At 42.6% G+C, this 25,042-nt stretch overlaps 1 protein-coding gene across 2 annotated transcripts in view; it reads right to left on the bottom strand.

Annotated features, from left to right (window-relative positions):
• Positions 1–3,612: 3,612 nt before the first annotated feature.
• Positions 3,613–25,042, bottom strand: part of LOC140734765 (beta-centractin-like) — a 44,708-nt gene continuing 23,278 nt past the window's right edge. For both annotated transcript variants that reach the window (XM_073059232.1, XM_073059242.1), the window contains 8 exons: positions 24,160–24,285; positions 22,003–22,127; positions 15,288–15,504; positions 11,210–11,302; positions 10,483–10,657; positions 8,831–8,892; positions 8,701–8,741; positions 3,613–6,369 (listed from right to left, as the gene is read on the bottom strand). In XM_073059232.1, coding sequence (XP_072915333.1) covers positions 6,267–6,369; positions 8,701–8,741; positions 8,831–8,892; positions 10,483–10,657; positions 11,210–11,302; positions 15,288–15,504; positions 22,003–22,127; positions 24,160–24,285 — 942 coding nt within the window. In that variant the 3' untranslated portion in view covers positions 3,613–6,266. The remainder of the gene's footprint in view (positions 6,370–8,700; positions 8,742–8,830; positions 8,893–10,482; positions 10,658–11,209; positions 11,303–15,287; positions 15,505–22,002; positions 22,128–24,159; positions 24,286–25,042) is intronic.

Here is a 25,042-nt window from a genome sequence, read left to right as displayed (position 1 = left end):
CGCTCAGCTACCGATGTTAAACTCTCCAGTACTTTGCCCACGACAGAGCCCGCCTTCCTTACCAGCTTATTAAGACGTGAGGCGTCCCTCTTCTTAATGCTTCCTCCCCATCACGCCACCACAAGGAAGAGGGCGCTCTCCACAACTGACCTATAGAACATCTTCAGCATCTCACTACAGACAATTTAACCCTAGCCTATTCACAGGACAATTCACAATGATCAATTAACCTACCAATCAATACGTCTTTGGACTGTGGAAGGAAACCGGAGCACCCGGAGGAAACCCATGCGGTCACAGGGGAAACGTACAGACTACTTACAGGCAACAGTGGGAATTCAATCTGGGTTGCTGGTACTTTAAAGCGTTGTGCAAACCGTTGTTTAATCCGGAGTGTTGGGTGCTGAGGGGAGAACTGATAGAATTTTAACAAAGATGAAGGTCTCACTCTCAGTAAGAACTGGAATACGATTGTAAAATAGGTGGGGCACCAGAAACCTGATTGGCTGAGGACTAACCAATCTGGAGGGAGGGACGATGGGGGTATAAATACCACCTGACTAGATGGGCCTAGGCATCATCCCTGATGAAGATGTCGGAGTTTGTCATTGAAATGGTTAAAATTAATATCTGTACCCAGCTGGAAGCCCAAGAGAAGTTTATGCGTCATACATGCCGGGAAGGCATTAGATCCCTTTTCAGAGCTGATATTAGTTTATGAAATTGAGGCATTGAAAGGGTAGACAGTCAGAATCCTTTTTCCTCTGGTACTTGAGGGCATAGATTTAAGGTGAGAGTGGTGAAGTTTAAAGGAGACGTAGAGGCAAATTGTTTTTTCCTAATTCATGGAATGAGCTGCCAGTGGCAGTGGTGAAAGCAGATGCATCTTAAGAGGTTTTCAAAATAAACAAAGGAAAATGCTGGGAATGGAGGGATATGGATCACGTGGAGGCAAAAGAGATTTACTTTAATTTGGCACTATTTTCAGCACAGTATCTGAGCTGAAATGAACTGAATGAACTGTTCCTGTGCTGTACTGTTCTATACTCTCTCACCCTAAATCACATCCAGGTATTATGAACTTCTGTCAGTGCTGATTTCCAAGAAACCACCTGAAAGAACTTCAAACTATCTCTGTACAGTATCATACTAAGCTAAAGATGCACAGTGTGATAAACAGATACTGTAGTACAGTATTTTGGCTTGAGGTCAAAGTTTTACTGAATTAATGTGCTTTGGCCCTAGCACTAATAATTCTTACCTTAATAAGCTGGAGTAATTGAAAGGACGTGTGCTAAGATTATCAAGCAAAAAGCTACTTTACAATTATTTGCAGAAAATTTTTGGTTTAAAGCATTGGAGTGTACACACCTTGCTGGATTTTGTTCAAAACTGAGCAGTCAGCCTAAATAACTGAAGAGGGAAGAGATGGTTTATCCTCAGTGAACTGCCTCAGGTAATGCAGTGAAACACATGTCTAATACTTTGTGTTCCAAGCCTCTGCAGTGAAGCTTGAAACCATAAACACCTAGGTATGAGTCCTGGCAGAGCCCAGGTATAATTCGATGATAAAGAGTCAGGTAAGACATTAAAAAACATAACTTTGAAGAACTTTTGGAGAGGCTAGCATTCACTCTTTGGAACAAAGAAGTCTGTGGGTAAATCTTTGAAATGTATAAAATTGAGAAACTTTTGACAGAATAAAAAAAGGGATATGTTTTCCATAGTGAGGGGAACAGGGTCAGAAACCAACTGGCGTAGATTTAAAGTATTTGGCCAAAGGTTTACAGGGGAGCTGAAGGACAGATATCACTGGTGATGCAGGCCTAGAACTTACTACCGTACTTGATTGTAGTTGAGGCTGAACCATCACCACATTTTTAAAAGTACTTAGATGTAGTGCTTGAAAAGTTGTAACCTGCAGAGCTACGGGCCTTGTGCAGGATGTGGAATAAGATCAGGAGCTATTTCTTGACTAGTATAGTATGCTGAATGGTGTCCTGTATTCTAAATTTTCTATTACATGAACTTAGGCTCCATTCTCTCCCATATGGTGTTATTTCGCAACTCTGACATCTTCGTAATGCATTCAAAAATATTTTTATTAAACTTGGAATCCTGTCTAAAGTGGCTTCCTGCTGAAGACGTGTAGTAGGGAGAGGTGTGGAGGTAACAATTTTAGGGCAGCTAGTCCCTCTCTGGTACCCATTCCCATAGAGTGGGCTTCAAGTCTGTCGGATTATTCAGTCACACCAGGGATGAGCAGAAACCCTCATCTGCTGCACCCCATCTGTCAATCAGATGTGCCTGATTAATTTCCCTTCTTATCCTGGCACTGGAATGTGTGGTGACACTTGCGGGCTGCCCCCAACACGTTCTTGGGTGTGTTGGTTGTTGACGCAAATGATGCACTTCACAATCCAAATCTGAAATCTGAACCTAAGATTTGCATCTGAGCAAGTACAAATTGGTATGCTGAAAGAGGTTAAGTTACTGGGAGTTAAGAGTTCTAGACCATTAACCCAAAGAGACGAGTTCAAATTTCACCAGAGAAGTATTTCAATTTGCAGTAAAAATTAATCTGCATAAAAAGTTTCAGTGTTGACAAACATAACAGATTCTGCAGATGATGGAAATCCAACGCAACACAGAAATAAAAACAGGAGGAACTCAGCAAGTCAGGCAGCATCTATAGAAAGGAATAAACAGTTGATGTTTCAGGCAGAAATGGTCTACATAAATGCTGTCTAACCTGTCAAGTTCCTCTAGCACTTCGGAAGTGTTACTCAGTGCTGTTAAACTGGGATTGCTGTAAGAACCCTTCTGGTTCAATAATTTCCTTCAGGGATTTAAACCTTCTGTCTTTACCTGATCTGGCCTTCTGGCCTATTTTTATCCATTGCCTCCCTAATTCCAGGGCACTTAGGGATGAACAATAAATGCCGGTATCACCAACAAAATTCATATTCTATCAAAAGATAGATATGAATTTGCATCATTTCAGTGCTGCAACAAACCAAGAACTTTCTGAGTAGGTGCCTGAATCTGTGTCCTTAGACTCATAGAAAAGTACAACCACAGAAACAGTCCATTTGGCCCATCTAGTCTGCGCCAAACCATTTAAACTGCCTACTCCCATCAACCTGCACCGGGACCATAGTCCTTCATATCCATACCATCCATGTACCTATCCAAACTGCTCTTAAATGGTGAAATCAAGCTTCCATGCACCACTTGAACTAGCAGCTCATTCAACACTTTCCCAACTCTCTGCGTGGAGAAGTTTCCCCTCATGTACCCGTAAAACTTTTCACCTTTCACCCTTAACCCATGACCTCTGCTTGTCCTCCCACCCAACTTCAGTGGCAAAATCCTGTTTGCATTTACCCTATCTGTAACCCTCATAATTTTCTATACCTCTATCAAACCTCTCAATCTTAATTCTAAGGTCCTAGCTTATCTAAGCTTCCCTTCTGAACAGAATGCCTCACAATCAGAACGTGGTTCATCGTGTATTAAACCCACAGATCATGCTCCTGTTTTAATTCAAATGTGATGCGACAAAATAATATTCTGTGGAAGATACCCAAAGAGAGCAAATAGACATGTTGATCTCATTGAAGTGTTTTTATTTTTTTTAAATACACTTGAGGTAAACTCTACCGGTGCCAATTTATATCCCACATTTCCCACTCTCCGTACAAGGTTAAAGGCACTCTAGTACCAAAGTCCTGAAATGTCTGGAACATGGAGTCAAAATTGCAGGAACCAGATTTCTCTAAGAAAGTAATCATTCCTTAATTAATTCAAGGCAGCCTGCAGTGCTACCTCATACTTATCTAAATTTATGCCAACAGCATTTTCAGAGGCTGTGCATCATTCATGATCTGCACACTTAGACAAACCGTCAGATTTTCCAAAAGGGATTGCAGTAAGTCCAATTCTGTTCTCTGGTCCAAAAGGAGTCACAGGATTCCCATCCATTGCAAGGCCCACTATATAAACTTTGCCCCTTGATGTGACTCTTTGTAAAGCCCATTTTAAAAGTGGCTGGAAATTGGGTCACCTAGCTTTCACTCTAACTTGTCAAAACAGGATCAGTCAAGTATAAAGGGAACATAGCAAAGATGCCAAATCCTAGTAGTCCCCAGTAGTAGAGGTCACCAGTTTCCTGTTCCATACACTGATGGCCAATTGTTTGCCAAGTCATCAAAAGGCTCAACAAGTAGAACCAATTCATCAATATCTCATGCCCCTGCCAAAGATCAACAAGGGTGTCGACAACAGATATATGCCACATCACTTAGAACAGAGGCTTACAGTTACACAGAGAATTTTGTTAATGGTGCCTGTTACACCAGCGAAGGATGCGTAAACTCATTAATAAAACTGATTAGCCTTCAAAGGCACTCTCCCAAAAGCCACTCTCCTTAGTTTTGTCAAAACTAAGATAATTTATGTTCAATTGTGCAAAAGAGGAAAACACTTCTTGGCTGCACTGAGGGACACAGACACTGTGATGGAGCTTTTATTTGAATCTAAACCTTCATCTTTAGAGTCAAACTGGTGCAAAATATAGCAATCAGGTCTGAGGAGTAAGGCAATGCCTCTTGTACTCTTACTGCAGTGTCAGAATATCTCACACTCTCATGGCAGCTCAGCCACATGACAGGGGATTCAAGTGTCAGCACCCATAATCCATCCAGGTATTTACCTTCAAAAGACAATTTTCACCCAAATAATAAAAACCTTGTTATGAGAGCCAGCTGATGGGTTACCACCAAACGCTGGGCTTTGCAAAGTGAGGTCGAAACACAGATTGATTCATTATTAGACAGTTTATACTAGTATTTAGTTAGTACACTGCTGAAAGTTTCAATTCCAATCTGCATTGTTGAACCAAGTCTTTTGGAAATGGCTTGAGATACTTTTTCAAGGTAATCGAGTGCAGTATGTGGTTTGTAACACATGGGTGAGAATACTCTCTCAATCAGGCCATCACCAAGTATCAAAGGACAACAAACTCTACTTCACTGCAGTAGAAAATAAAAAAGGGTAATCTACTTGGGTGCAATAGATCTTGCATCACAAGGCTTTCATATACTAAATCTTTTGGAAGTCTATGAAAATGGATGTTCTCAATTGCAATTGGTCATTAACAAGGGGAAATAAATAGAAGCACATTCCAAATCACACCCAAGTATACAGGGCAAAGCTTTACGAGAGGTCTGTAAACCAACTCCTCAACTTAACTCCAGACCCCTTCAACCCAACTTCAAGTTAAACTGAAGAACTGAATTCAGAGCAGCATTTTATTCTAAACAGATCCATCACACAATTCACAGAACTGTGTTGGACTAGCTGAAATTAGACACAAACTACATTGAAAAGTAGCATGATGTGCAGGTAAGGTGCAGATTCAATTTTAAAAAGCCCCAAAAGGAAACATGTTTCTTCAGAATTAACGGTGGATATAACAGTTGTAATATAATGCAGAATAATTCTGTACATTTTCAAAGGAGTAAGTGGGGAAGGGGGTGGTAAGAGAGGAAAATATTAACCCACTAACTATAACTTGAAGACAGACATAGTTATCACCAATGATCATGTACACTTTCATCAGTAATGTTCAGTGCAAGACTAAAACGCTGCTAATATATGGTCCTCATGCAGATATCTCCTCACTACCCAACCACTGCAAGTAAAGTGCTAGTTACTGTGCTTGACAGTTTAACCATTAGCTACTCACAGTAGCTAACATTGCAGGACTAGTTACTATGCAGGTTAAGGAATCGAGTCCACTCTGTAGATGTGAACATTCACCACAGAAGTCTGGTTCCTGCTTGCTGTTCCAACCTACGTGATATGATGACCTTCAATGCAACAAGCAACTCCCATTTCCTATGAATTTATAAAGTAGGAATGAGGCGAGGGTGGGAGACGTGGGATTAGGGAAGCAGAAGGGTGGTCAAACACCTTAAATTACATCATTTTCTTCATTGAGTGCAGATATCTTCCTTTGTAAACGGCAATGTCTAAACCAACCAGCAGACATTGATCTACAGCTCACCCCCAACAGTACTGAAATCAGAATGTATAATCCAATATACACAAATCTTGATAGGGGTAGAACATTTGATAAGTGGCATCCAAACCCTCTTTTATACATAAAAATACACATTTTACTTGTCCATTATTAATTCTGCATGGTTATGTGATACACACAGGTCAAGGCTTACAAAGCAGCACGCCAACTTCCAACAATATTAAAATGTCTTCCGGTGGATTGCCCGTGCTCCATCCTCCTCGTATTCTTTCTTGGACACCCACATTTTCTTGAATGTGTCTAGTGAGGCAAGGATAGAGCCCCTGCAGGAGCACAAGAAAAAAAACGCACTTTAAAAAAAGAGCCCACAGTGGTTCCTGATGACTCAATAGGTAAAGACACAGTCTGGCATGCAGGGAGGATCGGAGCGCTGCCAGGTTCAATTGTCTATTTATGAAACCTTCTGGTTCAGAGCCAGAACTGGAATTGCTACACACTAAGCCTTTGTTACTCACAATGGATAGGGGCACCCAGGGATAACAACTAAAAGCAAATAGCGGTAAAGCTGCTGGCAATGATCCCTGCATGTACAGAACAAAATACAAGTTTCAGCGACACGAGACAGTTTGCTGCTCCGGACCCCAGCATTGGCACTCTGCTGGAGGAACGCGGTGGGTCGAGCAGCGTTTGTGGGAGGAAATTTGAGTCTGATTGGACTGACAGACGGCATCTGTCAGCTGATGCTGCGCAAGAATTTGAGGGAAGGAAATAAGATTTACCTCAGTTGGGGTAATAATAGGAATCAAAGCCCAGTTAATTCATCAGAACAGAAAATAGAACATTACAGCACAGTACAGGCCCTTCAGCCTACAATGTTGTGCCGACCTTTTAATCTACTCTAAGATCAATCTAACTCTTCTGTCACCCATACCCCTCCATTTTCTTTCATCCCTGTACCTATCTAAGAATCTATTAAATATCCATAAGATATTTCTGTCATGAGCCCTGGCAGCATGTTCCACTCACTGACATCTCTCTAGGTAAAGAAAACTACCTCTGGCATCCTCTGTATACTTCTTTCCAATCACCTTAAAATTATGCCCCCCTCACATTAGCCATTTCCACCCTGTGAAAAAGAGTGGTCAGCTAGAGACTATCTATGTCTCTTATCATCTTGTATTCCTTTATCAACTCACCTCTCATCTTCCTTCGCTCCAAACATTGCCCTAGCTCACTCAACTCATCCTCATAAAACATGTTCTCTAATCCAGGCAAATCTCCTCTGCAGAAATGATACAATGATATAATGTCCCTCACAACCTCTACTAGCTAGAAGGACAAGGGTAACACTACTACTTGGAAACTGCCTTCTAAACTACTTGGAAATATATTGCCACTCCTTCACCATCATTGGGTTAAGATCTTGGGACTCTCTCCCTAACAGCACTGTGGGTATGCCCACATCTTAAGGACTTTTTAAATAAAAGTTTATCTATTGAGATACAGTGCAGAATAGGCCCTTCCAGCCCTTTGGGCCACACTGCCCAGCAACGCCCAGTTTAATCACTGGACAATTTACAATGACCAATTAATCTACCAACGGGTACATCTTTGGACAGTGGGAGGAAACCACGCAGTCACAGGGAGATTGGACAAACTCCTTAGCGGTTCAAGAAGGAAGGTCACCCACCACCTTCTCATCGGGCAAATAGGGATGGGCAATTAAATGCTGTCTCAGTCTCTGAAGCCCATGTCCCTTGATTGAATGTAAAAGAAAAATCACACTAGGTTCTGAGCGTGCTGAGACATAGAGATTAAGCTGTTTTTGAGTGGAGGGAGGTAAGAGTACTAGAACTTTTACTTGTACCCAATTCATACTCGCTTCATATCTGTACAATCGGTGCTCTTGTACTGATGAACAATATAATTAATATACAGTATACTTAACCCAGACTCTACCTATCCCAGAAATATGAAACGGGACAGAATAGAAGAAACATTAACCTATATTTGACCTGAACTGGGCAGACTTTGTATGACATTAGTACATCAAATCCACAAAAATCAAAACAAAAAACAATAACGATGACTGAGCCAATTGTCAAAATTATTAAAGCACTTGAAAGCTTCCACAGATGTACTGTGGAGAGCATTCTGACTAGCTGCATCAATGTCTGGATGGGGAGGTGTGCTGCTACACAGGATCAAAGTAAACTGAAGAGAGTAGTAAATTTGGCCAGCTCCATTACAGGCACTAGCCTATGTAGCATCCAAGACACCTTCAAGGAGTGGTGCCTCAGAAAAGTGGCATCCATCATTTAGGACCCCCCATCACCCAAGACATGACCTGCTGTTATTGTTACCATCAGGAAGGAGATACAGGTGCCTGAAGGCACACACTCGATGATTAAGAAATGCTTCTTCCCCTCTGCTATCCAATTTCTAAATGGACATTGAACACTACCTAACTACTTTTTAAAAAATTTCTGTTTTTGCACTATTTATTTAACTATTTACTATATATATATATATATACTTACTGTAATTTACAGTTCATTTTACTCTATTATTATGCATTGCATTGTATTGCTGCCGCAAAGTTAACAGATTTCATGACATATGCCTGTGATATTAAACCTGATTTTGATACTTACCCTATCCATGTGGAGTATAGCCTCTCTTGTGGTGCAGAGATCTGCAAAAGAAAATATATCAACAGCTGCTGTACATTACAACTCTTAACACCTGATTGTTACAGAGAGAAATTAAAAGCTTTGCTCACACCTTTATTTTCACGTCCTTTGGAGCAAGTTTCTTAACCTCACTGAGTAACCGATCACCAAAACCTAAAAAGGCAATGAAAGATATATTTTAGTATAAAATTACATAGTGTGTACAGGATAGAATTGTATCTTTGATCAAGCAGACCCACCCAACATTTATGCTTCACATATTCCCTCCCACCCTGAACACTCCCCTTTGATTACTGTCTTTGCTGTGTGCTGATCTGGCTTCCTCTGGAACGTATCGTATGACTTGCTTCAAACATTTCCAATACAGTTCCTGACTCTAATCACCCAAATTCTTTCAAACTTATGATGAATGCCAGTAGAATACTTAATGACTCTCTTAAGTTTTCCAAATTCTTTGGAAAGGTTATTTACTGAAAATATTAACCTGTTCTCTCTTCTCAAACACACACTTTTTACTCTGGCAGATCTGCTGCTCCCTTAGTTGGCAGGGCTCGAACCTGCACAAGCAAACCCCAATAGATTTCTAGTCAATCGCCTCAACCGTTCAGCCACGTCTACCGCCTCCTCAGACACAACCAATATGCTGGGACACTTTAGCACTTTCCTACAGGTTGCGTAGGTGTAGTAATTGGTTTACTGTCATGTGTACCACGATACAGATCGTTCAGTACATAAGTACATCAATGTAAAAAGGGGAGGGGGGAGAGGGCGAGGGTGAGGAAGGAAGGAAGGAAGGTCAGAATTACACTCCATCAGTGGATTCAGTGTCTCTTTGGGAATTCCAAGAAAGTTAAGAATCAGTGCTGTATTTTTCTAAATTCATGGAAACTTTCTGGATCAAAAAAAGCTAATGCTATCTGGCTCGATGAACTCAACACATGCAGGGTCTGCTTGTAGTCACGTCTGTTCCATGTTTGAAGTCTCCAGGCTTGTACAATGGGCACATTGTAGAAAATCAGATCAGTCCACGCCTTGTGATAAAAAATTTCAACAACTATTACCGGCGAGGCATTATGGGTGCTACTTCAGCACACAAGCACCGATCCACTGTTTTGCTGAAATGTTCCCTATTGAATTCATTTTTGGATGTTCTTTCAAGATTGTAACTGAAGTACAGAATTCTGATGAGTTTTAAACTCTCCCTAGCGCATACGAAACTGAGTAATGCTTACTCTGTAACTCCCCCATTAGGAACGAAAGGCTATTGCATCCCTAAGAGCAGCATTTAACACTCAAAGAAGGAGCCTGTCAGGCACCCTTAAAGAAAGCAATCCAAATTGCCCTTCACTTTTTTGCTTCTCTCTTCTCTCTCCTACTCCAAGTGACCCTGCAAACTTTCTCCAAGTTTTTTCGGCATTTCTCTTCAAGGCTACTACAATCCAAAAATACAAGAGTTTCTGCACATACTGGAAATTTTGAGCAACACGCACAAAATGCTGAGTAACTCAGCAAGTCAGACAGCATCTACGGAAGGGAGTAAACAGTGGATGTTTTGGGCTGAAGCTAATGAAGGGTCTTGGCCTGAAACATCAACTGTTTATTGCCCGCCATAGAGCTGCCTAGCTTGCTGACTCCCTCCAGCAATTTAAAATGTGTTGCTTTAATCCATAACCACTATCCTACCATTGCTTGAAAGGAACATCGCAAAGCTAGCAATGATAATGACGAGTCACTTGCAGCTACCTTTAAACAGGGTGGAACCCCCTGAGAGTACAATATTGCAAAATAATGTCCTGCGGAGGTCCATGTCCGACTTCTGAATGGCAAAGGTCAGCACCTCATGGATTCCCTCGCTTTCATCTCCTATGAGGTCAGGTTTGAAAAGCAACTCAGGAGCTCGGAATCGAGCAGGTCCCACCTGTAGATAACCAACAAATAAACCATCAGATACAATGAGTAAATAGCCCAATCTACACAAGTTTTCTTGTAAATTAGCAACATTAAATGTCACTGGATCAAACAGTTAGTAATTCTTGAAACATCCCTAGGCAAAGTTTTATCAAAAGGCACATCATCCTGTGTGTTGACAAGGCAAACAGACCATGACAGGTCACAGGACCTATTGCTTAGTGAGCCGAATAATAAAATCTAAATCTGGCTGGCAATCCTGAGCTCTGGAAGGAAAACCTAAAAGCAATTAGAGTATTCAAAGCTGATCATAATCCTACGTATGCTGTGTCTGCTTGGAACAAGGCAGGCAGTGGTAATGGTGCCTTCCTGCTAATATTTACTGTCCAGGTTTGGACATTAAGTCAGAATGTTGGCAGGCCCTGTGGAATTAGATCCTAATGTGAAACTGTACCCACGAGAGAGAGGATGGCGACACGAATCTCAGTCCTCCAATTGCAGTGTGACTGGTTTAATGCAGCTTACCTCCAGAGTAAAACCATTATGCAGGGGACTACATTACCTCTAAGGTGTTCCCATCGGGGAGAGTGTATTGTGCCTTCTCGGTCTCCAGGGTTTCATCCTTCTGTGGGTTTATAGATAGATAACAGGCCCGCTGTAAAGCAAGAAACATGCCTTAAATTCTGTCCCAGCCTTATTGCTTGAAAATCTATGTTTGTGCCAACCACAGCAGAGTAAAAATAAGCACGGAAAATTAAAATCCACCTTACTTACATCAAAAGGAATTGCTTTAGGCTCAGGTCCATAGAACAGGGAGAGACTGGGTAGCAAATAGAGTGGGGTAGGGGATTGGCGTTGTAAATCAAATCAGGAAAGACTCTTAATATTCACCATCTATGGAAACAGAACTAACATATGTGGAAAAGCTCCTTTCCCAGCTCACACTCTTGTTTCTCTTTCCACACCTGAGCTCCCGAACGTTTCCAGACTTTCCATTTGCGTTTCTGATATCCACACCTGCAGTTTTTTAGTACGAGTTTCTAAGAGAGGTTGGTGGTTGAGAAAGCGGTAGGAGGAATTGTGCCTCTTTGTGGCTGGGTTTCCATCTAGTTCAAGAGACCATAACAGCAGGCCTTAAATTATATTAACGAGAGAGGGAAAAAGCTATAAAAAGAACTGACAGCATCATCCAAATCCCAGGTGAGAAATTTGCCATTGCAAGCTGTGTCATCAAGAAGCCAACTCATGCTCCCTTGTGTAAATACATAGTAAAATCAATGAGCTTAGCTCCCACAATGGTTTAAGGTCTACAGAGCACAGTTGAACACATCTACATTAAATGCTGCTGCAGCAAAGCAGCATCCATTATCAGTGACCCTCACTACCTAGGATATGCTCTCTTCTTGCTTCTGCCATCAGGACGAAGGTTCAAGAGCCTCAGGATTCGGGAGATGGTCATCCATATATCACGTGTTGCAGAGGAAAGGCAAGAGAATTTTTGTAAAGAGTGTAGATGTAGGATCTTGGTTTCATCTGATAGTGCGAGGCCTCTTTAGTACAGGATTGAGATTCAAAGATTCAAAGTATATTTATTAACGAAGTATACAAACCTGAGATTTGTCTTTCCGCCAGGAAACAAAGGAATACCATGGAACCCGTTCAAAGAAAACATCAAACACCCAACACACAAATGGTAAAAAACGAGTGAATAACATAGAATATTAAACATCAAACGTCAGTTCTTGAAACAGTCTAGGAATGTTCAGTTTAGTTCAATTTAGTGCTGTGTTTTCGTTGAGCCAGTCTGTCCAGATCGGAATGGCACAAATAGCAATAAAAAAGTACCTAGAAACCAGAAACACATAACATGAACTGCAGAGTCCTCTAAAAAAGATTGGAATCCACAAGCTGTGCCGATCAAACATTGCCCAAGACTCCTGCACCTTCCTCCAGTAGCAGAAAGCAGGAGGAAGAGGGAGACCAGTCAAATGAAGGCAGACAGCTGAACACCCGCTCGACTTCTGCTCTTTTCCTCATTTCTATCTTGCTCGATGCTCTAATTGGTGAGAAACAGAGCTGATCATGGGTTCGCTCTCCGCCATCAGGCCACACGAGTCCTCAACCTTGCTGAATTCCCTTGGAGACAGCAAGAGTGCCAGATCACTCAGTGAGACCAAAAACACATTATCAAAATGTAAATTACCAGGCTCCAATTGCACACAGATTAATAATATAAGTATATTTAAAAGAAGGAGAAGAAGAAGTAGTAGAAGTAGTTTTGTAAACTTGTCTGCAGGACGTCACCATTAGTCATGTTGATCACTGGTGCCATCTTGTCACAATCGGTATTAGCTGATTATCATCAGTGGCATGGTGGTGTTGTGGTTAGCACACTTTACAGTACCAGCGACCTGGGTTCTACTTGCACTGCAGCCTGTATGGAGTTTGTACTTTCTCCCCATGACCGCGTAGGTTTCCTCTGGGTACTCTGGTTTGCTCTCACAGTTCAAAGATGCACCGGTTGGTAGATTAATTGGTCATTGCAAATTGTCCTGTGATTAGGTTAGGATTAAAGGTTGATTTATATTTGTGCGTACGGGCTACGCTGTAGCCGATTCTCATTTCTGCATAGGCTCTACGCCGTAGTGAGCATGCGTTGGTGTGCGCCAAAACACTAGTTGGCGGTGGGGTTTCTATGCCACTGTGTTGAGTTTCTTTGTGAGAGACATGGACGAGGAAATGCATTTCAAACATTTTCGCATGTCGGCAGGTAGATTTGACGATTTGGTTCATCTATTTCGCATCAGTGTACAGACATGGCAGAGAAGAAGCAACTGGAAATGCGTAGGAGGAAATGCGATGCTACCAAGCGGACCAATCACAGTTGTTGCGGGCTGCGTCGCCGCAATGTATTACTTTTTTGGGGAGGTGCATGTCACCCTACGGCGTAGGGTACATGGTACTTACGGTGTAGATGTGACGGCCAAGTATAAATCAGCCTTTAATCTGAGGTTGCTGGGCAGCACGACTTGATGGGCTGAAAGGGCCTATTCTGTGCTGTTTCTCAATGAACAATAAACAAATAATATAAATGACAATGAGAAACTGGCAGAAGGGAGCACTACCATTTCCTCCACACACACACACTAAGCTGACTTAGAAACACAGGAGACAGGAGAGACTACAGTTTGCTGGAATCTAGAGTGACAAAGAGCTGCAGGAACCCAGTGGGTCAGGCGTGCTCTCACCCCATCCTCCAGGGATAGGTTTCCACTCACCTACCACCCCACCACCCTCCACATCCAGCACATAATTCTCCCCAACTTCTGCCATCTCCAGCGAGATCCCACCACCAAGCACATCTCCCCCCCTCCACCCTGCTTGCTGCTTTCTACGTGAATCCCTTGTCCATTCGTCCCTCCCCACTGGTGTCCCTCCTCCTGACAATTAGCCTTGCAAGGGAGCTGCTGCACCTCCTCCCTCACTACCATTCAGGGCCCCAAACAATCCTTCCAAGTGAGGCAACACTACACCTGTGAGTGATATCCTGTGTTCCCGGTGTGGTCTCCTCCGTTTCGCGGGGTACCTGCGCTCTGTCCGCCGGGGGGGGGGGGGGGGTGGGTGGGGTTCTCCCAGTGGCCACCCATTTTGATTCCAATTCACATTCCTAAGTGTCTGTCCGTGGCTGCCTCTGCTGTCATGATGAGGCCACACTCAGGTTGGAGGAACACCACCTTATATTCTGTCTAGGTAGCCTCAGGCCTGATGGCATGAACATCGATATCATAAACTTACGGTTAAGGCCCCCCCCACACCCTTTACCGTTCCCCATCCCCTTTTCCCTTTCTCACCTTATCTCCTTGCCTGCTCTTCGTCTCCCTCTGGTGCTCCTCCCCCTTTCCTTTCTTCCATGGCTTTCTGTCCTTTCCTGTTAGATTCCCCCATCTCCAGCCTTGCATCCCTTTCACCTGCTTCCCAGCTCTTTACTTTACCTCTCTCACTCCCAGTTTCACTCATCACCTTGTGTTTCTCTCTCTCCTCCCCCCCCCCCCCCCCCATCTTTTAACTCTACTCCTCATCTCTTTTTTCTCTCCAGTCCTGCCAAAGGGTTTTGGCCCGAAATGTTGTCCACTGTACTTTTTTTCCCCACAGATGCTGCCTGGCCTGCAGAGTTCCTGCAGTATTTTGCGTGTGCTGCTTGTATTTGTGCATCTGCACAGTTTCTCTTTTTTGAGAGTCAAATAAGGGAGGTGAGGTGGGCAAATGGGAACAGTGAGAGAGTAGATCCAGAGGAAGGAGCACGTAGGTGATGAGCAGACAGTTGGAGGAGGAGGACGAAGGAGTAAAAGCAGCGTGGTAGTGGTGCTGCTGTAGGAGGAATGGGGTAGATCAGGAAGAGAAAGAAAAGGTTCAGGGAGGGAGCAGGTTACCTGACAGTGGAGAGGTCAATGCTTATGCTGTTAGGTCAGAGACAGTATAGTTGCAACACAGTCACTGCAATTTGCAACCTAACAGCTTCCCACACAGATTTCAATGACTCAATGTGACTCATCACCACCAGCACAGTCATATCAGCAGTTAGTCAAAGAAACAATGTAGTACGCCCCTTCAAATGTAAATTGAAAAAAAACAGCACCCACCTCTTTGATTGTTTTAACAACCTCAAATTCTGCAGTGGTGTGAAAATCATATCCTTCTTTCCGGAGCAGTAGGCGCAGGTATCGGGACACATCCCTGCCTGCCACATCTACCCTCATGATGGAATGTGGCATGGCAAAGCCTTCATATATTGGGACAGCGTGGGTGACTCCATCGCCGGCATCGAGCACCACACCCGTGGTTCGACCGGTGGCATATCTGCAGGCAGAATTGCAAGACAGCTCAGTAATTGTACCAAGGTTTGCTGCAAAACAAAAACTACTGTGCAGAAGTCTTCACATATATAGAGAAAGGGTGCCTAACACTTTTATACAGTACTGTATTTGTCAACGTGGAGTGGAGAGCGAGTTTGTAAACCTGGTGGGAGCAGAGATGCTGGGACTGCCGAGGGTGGAGTGCCACGGGAGGAGTGTGGGACAGGTGGCAGAAGGAGTACCAGGGGTGGGAGGTGGAGCAGGTGCAGACACACCCAGCCCTGAGACATCAGGCATGGTCACTTGATTCCAAACTACTGGCTTATTGATAGAGTATTTTTCTGGTGCTTCCTGCTCCCTCCACTTTCCCTCCCCCTTTTCCCAACCATGATTCCTCTCTCCCTGCCCCCTTCCCACTCCCAGTGCACAAGAAAGACAAATATCGAGATCAGGTTTATCATCACTCATGTATGTCAAGAAATTTGTTTTTTTTGTGTGGCAGCAGTATAGTGCAATACATAAAATTACTACAATACTGTGCAAAAGTCTTGGGCACCCTAGCTATATATTTATATGTGCCTCAGACTTTTGTGCTGCAGTGTAGAACACCAGCTCAATGACTACTTAGTGTCTCTCTTTTATAAATATTCATTTCCTTGGGGTCGTGTGCAACACTTAGTGTCTACCCTAGCTTGGAAGAAATTAACATTCTGCATAGTCACAAACCAACAATTCAGAGGGCTTTTTACTATGTTGGAAATTTCACGTGCACCTTTTACAGAAGCAAGCTTAGAACATATATAGTACAATATGTACAATAGTACAGGAATGCCAAACTAAACTAATCCCTTCTGTCTACAGTGTCCATATCCAAAAGACCATACGTTACAGGAGCAGAATTAGGCTATTTGGTCCATCGAGTCTGCTCTGCCATTTCATCATGGCTGATCCAATTTTCCTCTCAGCCCCAATCTCCTGCCTTCTCCCCGTATGGTATTTGTTCATGCCATGACCAATCTAAAATCTGCTTTAAATACACCTAAAGACTTGGCCCCCACAGCTGCCTGTGAGAGCGAATTCCACAGATTCATCACTCTCTGGCTAAAGAAATTTCTCTTCATCACCATTCCAATAGGATGTCCCTCTATTCTGAGGCTGTGTCCTCTGGTCTTGGACTATTCCACCAGGGCAAATATCCTCTCCACATCCACTCTACCAAGGCCTTTCACCATTCTGTAGTTTCAATGAGGTCACCCCTCATTCTTCTGAATTCCAGTGAATACAGGCCTAGAACCATCAAACGCTCTTCATGTGACAAGCCATTGGAATAATTTTTGTGAACCTCTTTTGAACTCTCTCCAGTTTCAGCACACCCTTTCTAAGATAAGGAGACCAAAACTGCTCACAATACTCCAAGAGAGGCCTCACCAGTGCTTTATAGTCTTAACATTATATCCTTGTTTTTCTATTCTAGTCCTCTTGAAATTAATGCTAACATTGCATTTGCCTTTCTCACCACAGACTCAACCTGCAAAGTAACCTTTAGGGAATCCTGCACTAGAACTCCCAAGTCCCTTTGCACTTCAGCTTTCTATATTTTCTCTCCATTTAGAAAATACTCAACCCTTTCATTTCTTCTAGCAAAGTGCATGACCATACACTTCCTAACATTGTATTCCATTTGCTATTTCTTTGCCCAGTTTCCTAATATGTCTGATTCCTTCTGTAGCCTCCATACCTCCTCAAAACCACCTGCCCCTCCACCCATACTCATATTGTCTGCAAACTTTGCAACATAGCCATCAATTCCCTTATCCAAGTCATTGACATATAATGTAAAAACAATTCGTCCCAACACAGACCCCTTTGGAACATCCCTCTATTCTCTATACATTTATCTGCCTATGTAAGAGGCTCTTAAATCCCTCTAGCATATTTGCCTCCATTATCACTCCTGGCAACACATTCCAATCATGTAGAAGTGTGGAAAAATGACTTGCCCCATCTCCTTTGAACTCCCCCCACCCCCACTTACCTTAAATGCATGCCCTCTAGTATTAGACATTTGGATCCTGGGAAAAAAACATACTGGCTGTCTACTCTAACTATGCCTCTCATAATCTTATAAACTTCTGTTGGGTCTCCCCTCAGCCTCTGCTATTCTAGAGAAAACAATCAAAGCTTGTTCAACCTCCCCTCATAACACATGCCCTCTTACCCAGGCAGCACCCACGTAAACATCTTCTTTGCCTTCTCCAAAGCCTCCACATCCTTCCTATAATGATGTGACCGGAAATGAATGCAATCCTCCAGATGCAACCTAACCTAACCAGATTTCTTTTTCATAACAAATTTTGTTTAAATACTTGAATTTAAATTTCCCCACTGGTGTGATAGGATCCCAACTCATCCAGAAATCTGGGATTCTTATGAGTCTAGCCCTCAGGAACAGAGTCCACAACAGTACTAATCTGCTACTTAAACCAGAAAGATCCCAGTAAACACACACACACACACACACAGAGTTTAGCAGAAGCAACACACTCAGACCTGCTCTGCCATTTATTATCATAGCTGATCTGATTATCTTGTCAGGCAAATTGTTCTGGTGGATCAAGGGATTTGCTTCCATGCTGGATTTGTGGGTTGTGAGGTGGCTAATGAGGATGATGTGGGAACTGCAGATGAGGCAAGTGTCGACTGATGGTGAGTATGAGTAGTTTTGTGAGGTGGTCTGCTCCTACTACCATTTAGAGTGAGCCCTCTGATGTGTCGTTTCAAAGTTCTCAATGCCATCCCAAAACGTCTTTCCCCATTTAGGCAATCTTGTGCCTGAGATTCCCAGGAGCCAATGGAAATTTCTTCAAGGCGGCTTTGAGCACCTTTGAATTGTCTTGTCTGCCTGGCAATCCGTTCCCTGAGAGAACTCTGAATTGAGTCCACTTCAAGAGCCTGGTCTCAGGCACGTGAACACTGTTCTGCCCGATGAATGTAGTCAGGGGAGGATGGCGGGGGGGAGAAAGGATTCTGACATTAGCTTCCTTATCCTCCAATAAATGAAGGATTATGTGAAGACAGCGTTTTAGTAGACCCAGGCAACTTCTTCCAGGATTGTCCATGGAGGTGCTTATTATTTCTTTTGTATGTCTTTCTTTTCAAGGTAGCTGGGATTTTGTCACAGCCTGTGATCTACAGCTACAGCTCAAACTACGGTTCTCCACAAGTGGTGGGTCTTTGTACTGGGCTCTCTCTCTCTCTCTCTTGATGGAGGTTGAGAGCCTGTCGGTCCCTGAGTCAGAGGGACTTGGAGGAGTGGTGCTGAAGATTAACATCGAAGCAGCGAGCTGCTGGTCTTCCACTCTCGTTGTTGCGGGAGTGATCTCTTTCCCCCTCGCTGGTGAGAGGCAGCCTGTCCGAGATACTAAGGTGCTGGGTTATGTACTATAAATTTGCATGGTGGGTGTGTGGTACTTCTGCTGGTGCAAGTGAAGGGAGAGGAAGGGGAAGGGTCGATGCCTCTGTGGCTGCCTGTGCCTGGGAGGGGGTGGGGGGGGGGCTCTGGGGATCTGATATTACTATCATTCATTCTTTGGGGTTTCTTGTTTCATGGACATCTTCTGTGAAGAGCAAGAATTTCAGGTTGTATACTGTGTATATTCCTTCCTTCCTTGCGCCCTTAACTCCTGGTGGAGTCGTCTGGGCACCGTCATGACAAGCTTTACACCAGTCTGTTCCACCTGTCGTGGTTGTGTGCCAGAGCCTGGGTCACCGCAAATGTCTTCCCTGTCCGTTCCCTAATGTTGTCCATCAATTTTTTCCTCTGTCTGCCTCTCCTTCTTTTCCCCTCCACAGTTCCTTGTAGAACGGTCTTTGTAAGGCCACTGGATCTTGTTACGTGGCCGTATCATCTGAGCTTTCTTCTCTTCACTGTTGTGAGAAGGTCTTCATGAAGGCCAATGTGGTGCTGGATGGTCTTGCTGACCTGCTCGTTTGTGATGTGGTCCAAGTATGAGATACCCAAGATGTTGTGATAGCATCTCATTTCCAATGCCTGTATCTTTCTCTGTAGCTCTGCTGTGAGGGTCCATGTCTCACATACGTACAGGAAGATGGAGAATACCAATGCATGCAGGAGTCTGTGTATATTATCTGATATTAAATTGAAGCACTTACAGGTGGCCTCCTGCAATCCCCCGAGTTATTAGCTGCTCTTTAGGATCAAGACCTCTTAATTCAGTTGTCTTTGGAAATATTACTCTGCCATTGAGAAAAGATGCGACTTCCAATTGAGAAACGCCTGATGCCCCTCGATCAACTGGTCGTTTTAAATAAATTTGCCCCAATTCTTCATGTAAGCCAGTCGGTGGTGTAGTGGCATCAGCACCAGACTTCCAGTTGAGCTGTCTCAGGTTCGAATCCAGGTGGCTCCTTGCTTGCTTTCCATCCATGCCGGGTTGAGTATCGAGCTAGCAACTTGGATAAAATGCTAAAGAAACGGCAAGGTTTTCGCCCGATGCACCATAAGGCTTGGAGAGGAAAAACAACAATAACAAATTCTTCTTGTCAGGTGCAATGAGTCCCTTTATAAGGTACCAATTACAGCAGCCACCAAAGCAGGCCATATGCTCTGGATGTTTTGCAGCTCTTATAGGCTGGGAGTTGACAGGTTGTAAGGTGCCATTTTCAAAAGCTAGATTGGAAGTATAATTGAATGCTTCAATGCCAAATGTCTTTCAGCAATGTCCCTGTTGATGTGGTTTTAGGGCCAGGTTGCTGAAGTTAACAAAACAGGTTAATCCAGCCATCAGTATCAAGATGGTGTGGACAGCTTTGCAGTCCCTCAGTGGGACAATATATTTAACTTAGTGCCAGTGATTTGATGTTGTCATGATTTCCTGTGCTTGCCGCTCTGACAAAAGAGGGTGCTTGTTATGACAAGACAGGGCTCCAAGCATTTTGTCAAGAGCAGGAATTCACTGGAGGAAACCTTCCCCACCCCATATGTACCAATCACACCCTGCCCGGGGGCTAACTCCCTTTCCACACTGAGGTTGCAGTCATCCAGGAAGTTGAGTTTGGAATACAGACAAGTACTTTTCCACAAGGTACAGACACTTGAACAGACAGCGCATAAATGGATAAGGATTTAATGCAGGCAAATGGGATTATTACAGCTAGACAATAACGTCAGCATGAATGTAGCGGGCCAAAGAACCCATTTTGTGCTCTATGACTCAATGATTCTAAGGTCCAAATCCTCATTAGACGAACTGGTCACTACAGGTATTAATCTAATAAGCCTTTAACAAGGAGTGTCTTAATGTACACGGTGCCCAGATTCACCTAAGCCATGTATAAATGAAGCATACTATACCTTTGCATTCAACTTCGCTTGCAATAAACATTTTTTAGTTTTCTTTTACTTAGTATCTCAGAGCTCTGTAATCTTTTACCACTTGGATTATTTGTCATTTTTCCCTGCCAAAATGGACAGTTCATTTTTTCCTCCACACTGTAATTCATTTGCCAGGACTTGGCCAACTCACTTATCTAAATCCCTTTAAAGAATCCCTCTGTTCTTTTCATTTTCCAACTTATTTTGTGTCATCCACAAATCTTTCCTTTAATGCTTTCATCCAAGTCATTGAAACAAATCAGGAAAAAGTTGAAGCCCAGCAGCAATACCCAAGGCACTCCACTCTGTATATTTTGCCAATCAATAAAAGACCATTTGCTGACTAGTCTCGATTTCCTGTCAGCTAGCCAATCTTCTATCTGTAGAAATACATGTTACTTCCCATACCACACATTTTGATTTTCTACACATTAGCCTGATGCAGCACTTAATTTAATGTTTATTGGAAATTTGCACATGATACATCCTCCAGTTTTCTATATATACAGATCACATTACTTCAAAGAATTCCAAGATTAGCCAGACTATTTCTCTTTCATAGAGCCAAAATTTTCAATAATTCAAAACTCAAGTTTCACAAATATCTTGCTATAATGTCTTTAACATCCCCTTTCTTCCATGTCAGATCTTAAATGGAAGGCTTACAGTCTTCCATTTTCTATCTGGATTAAGGAATCATATTCCAATCTAATGGAACATTCTCTATATCTAAATAATTTTAGATAATTATAACCAATGCCAGCCATTTCTTCTAGAAGCCCTGATCTGTACCGAGTTAAAAGCTCCACAAATATCCTCTGCTGTCTTAGGGTGGAGGAGTGATTGGGAAGGTTATGGAACAATGTCTGAACTGCAAATCAATCTGCATTCCTTTTGCCCTGCTAGAATAGTTCAGGTGACAGCTATTTCACAAGAGCGAAACAAGACAAAGATATAAAAGTGTTTACTGCTCGTACAAATTTGTTCATTTGTATTTCCTTATAGTCGTTGCTTTGTTACTCAAAACTCCAAACCATAAAACGTTTGAAGACTCAATGTCATCAAAGACTCAAGGTGAAAGAAACTGACATTTACACTATGACTTACAGACTTAGAACAGCTTGCATTGAAATGAAAAGCGCCGGAACGTTAAATGACTCAAAAAACACTTCCGCAGCCCGCTCCCGGTTTTTGCTTGGATTTAGTGGAGCTTCTGTCAGGAGCACTGGATGCTGCAAAACAAATGAATCAGCATTGTTCTGGATTATTTACAACATATAGGGAATTATAGCAATGCTCAAGGCTAATTAAATGCTCTACATGATATGTATTTAAGACAATCATAGTAGAAGTCCAAGCAGACAATGGTGCAAAGCCTCACTGAGACATACATGTAGCAAGTAGCAAAGTGACAATATATTACACCCCTGAAAGTTTGGAGAAGGAAGAGTAGACGGAGCTTTACACTAGATTAAGCCTGAACTGGAATGGTATGTTGCATCAGTGTTTACAGAGGTTTATTCTATATCAGTGACCAACAAGTAGCGTATTGATAATGTCTTCTGAGTTTTTAAAAAAATCCTACTATATTGGAGGCATTTTGACCATATCCTTGCTAGCTTTAATAGTCCCAGTAATGAGTTTACTCCCATCCCTTTGATCTTCCCACATAGACCTGCAATTGCCTCCTTTCTAAGTATGTTTAAGTTCACATGTAGTGTAAACACCAGCATAGATCTATTGGGTCAAGTCATTACAGTTATGCACTGTAAATAATTACTATTTATTTGGTAGACATCCAGTTCCCCTCTGATCAACATTTTGAATTACCGGATTTTAAGCCGCTACTTTTTTCCCACATTTTGAACAGCTTTGAACTCTGCGGCCTTTAATCCAGAGCGGCTAATGCATTGTTTTTTTTCATGCCGCCAAAAACATTTTGCCTCGTAACAGTAGACCAATAAAATTGATGAGTAGTTCACAGAGGTCCAATGAAATTGTACAATAAATCAAGCGCACTTTCACAATTAAATTATTGTAAATCAGTCATTTGTACTCACTCTCATCAACATGGAAAACACTCGAAGAAAAGCATTGTGCTGTCTTTATGGCAGTTATTTAGTTTATAATATTTTTGCTTAGTAATTCATTTTCTAGTTAAAGTTAGAAGAGTTTTAACTATATTTGTTTTCTGTACTACATCACGGGATGCTATGACGTCACACCCGGTTTCGCCGCGTCTTGTGGGAAAAATGCCGGTTTGCGATAAACGGGACGGCGGGGGGGAGCGGCGGAGCCAAAACGCTGCTTTTAAGTTAAAGGCGATCAATAACTTTTCCTGGTAGGCTGCAGTATATATATTTTTTACCAGTCGTTAGGAGATATTGGAATGTTGTTCAGTAAAAAAGTATACGCAACGTATATTTAAAAGTAGCCGCGTTACAGGCACGGTTAGAAAAAAAGCATTTGCAATATGTATTTGTTTATGTTACCATATGGATTTAATTAAAAGTTAAAAAATCCTCACGTGTAATATCTTTCTGTGTAAATATCTCATATTACAACATGGGACACCTGCGGCCGAAAATCCGGTGCAGCCGAAAATCCGGTGCGGCCTGTACAAGTAAAAAATTGATTTTCTTTCTAAAATTAGAGCCAGCGGCTTTTAATCAGGTGCGCTCTGTAGTCCGGAATCTACGGTAGGTGTCTAAATGTGAAATGGTCAGTAAGCTGAACACAATGAACAAGTGGGACTTCCATGTAAAAAAATTACTCTGTGTATTTAACTATAGCATAAGAAAGGGAAGAAAAATTTCCCTCCTCCCTCTCCTCTTCTTCTATTCTCCACACTGGCCTTTTATCTCTACTCACCTGCCTGTGTCTGACTCAGAGACAGTGTGAAGGTTTGGTGCAGAGAGAGCTTCACTCTGCGTCTGACCCCACTCACTTCCGCTAAGGTCCTTTCCTTTTCTCCTATGGCCCACTCTCCTCTCCTATCAGATTCCTTCCTATACCGCCCTTTACCTTTCCCAGCCCCTTGACTTTACCCATCACCTTCTAGCCAGGCTCCTTCCCCTTCCCCCACCTTTTTATTCTGGCACCTCCACCCTTCCTTTCCAGTCCTGAAGAAGGGTCTCGGCCTGAAATGTCGACTGTTTATTTATTTCCATAGATGCTGCCTGACTTGTGGAGATCTTACAGAATTTAGTGTGTGTTGTTGAAGAAAAAGAAATGTGCTTTTGCAGAACAGAGAAATTATCTCACTTCCTCAGAGAAGGTCTGTAGTTGGTCTTTGCCATAAACATACTGCCAAATTCGCTCCATATCATTCCAGTCTTGCACAATGCCATGTTCCATGGGATAACGAATTGAGAGCAATCCTCGGTGTTCCTACAGTCAGAGGGAAAAGACAAATGAGGGCAAGTAGAACAATATTCCACATGAATAAACACATTATTGAATTATTCAATGAAAATTTAAAAAATAACTGCAGATGTTGGAAATTTGAAATAAAACAGAAAACACTGCAAACACTCAGAAGCTCAGGCAGCATCTGTGGAAAGAGGAATAATTGTCTTTTCAGAGTGGAGAACCATCTTCCTAACTGTTCTTATTGGAAAAAAAATCCCATCCCTAATGATTTCCCCAGGCGATTTATTATTTTGCTTGTGGTCATCCATATGCAAAGTACTTATTGACTTCTGCAGAGTTCAACACTGTCCTCATAATATGGATTACAGAGGTAATTACTTGAACAAAAAGGGGCACCGTCATAAGTTCTCACAGATAGGCTAACTCAGCAAGACACAGAAAGTCCTAGTCTGGAGCACCAAGGCTGATTTTAGCTATCAGCCAATATGCATGTGAAGTTTCCACTGGGCAGTTTTGTAAATACTGTTCTGCCAACAGTATAATGTACAGCCAAGAAGTGGTGCTGAATGAGCCTTGGACAGTTCCTCACAGCAGAGGTCTGAATGCAGTTTCCACCATTCCTCCCTCTGATCAAAGCCAATAAACCTCCGGGAAAAGTTGGGAAAGCAAATAACCAGCTAACAGTTATATAAACCATCTCATACATCCTCAGAAAGCAGTGTGACTTGCAAGAACGTCCAGTAACCAGGTACCTACACCATACTTGCATATCAAA

The sequence above is a fragment of the Hemitrygon akajei genome, chromosome 1, assembly GCF_048418815.1.
Source record: "Hemitrygon akajei chromosome 1, sHemAka1.3, whole genome shotgun sequence".
Classification (NCBI taxonomy): Eukaryota; Metazoa; Chordata; class Chondrichthyes; order Myliobatiformes; family Dasyatidae; genus Hemitrygon; species Hemitrygon akajei.
The sequence above is the reverse complement of the archived record's forward strand: the minus strand, read 5'-3'. Positions and strand labels throughout refer to the sequence as shown.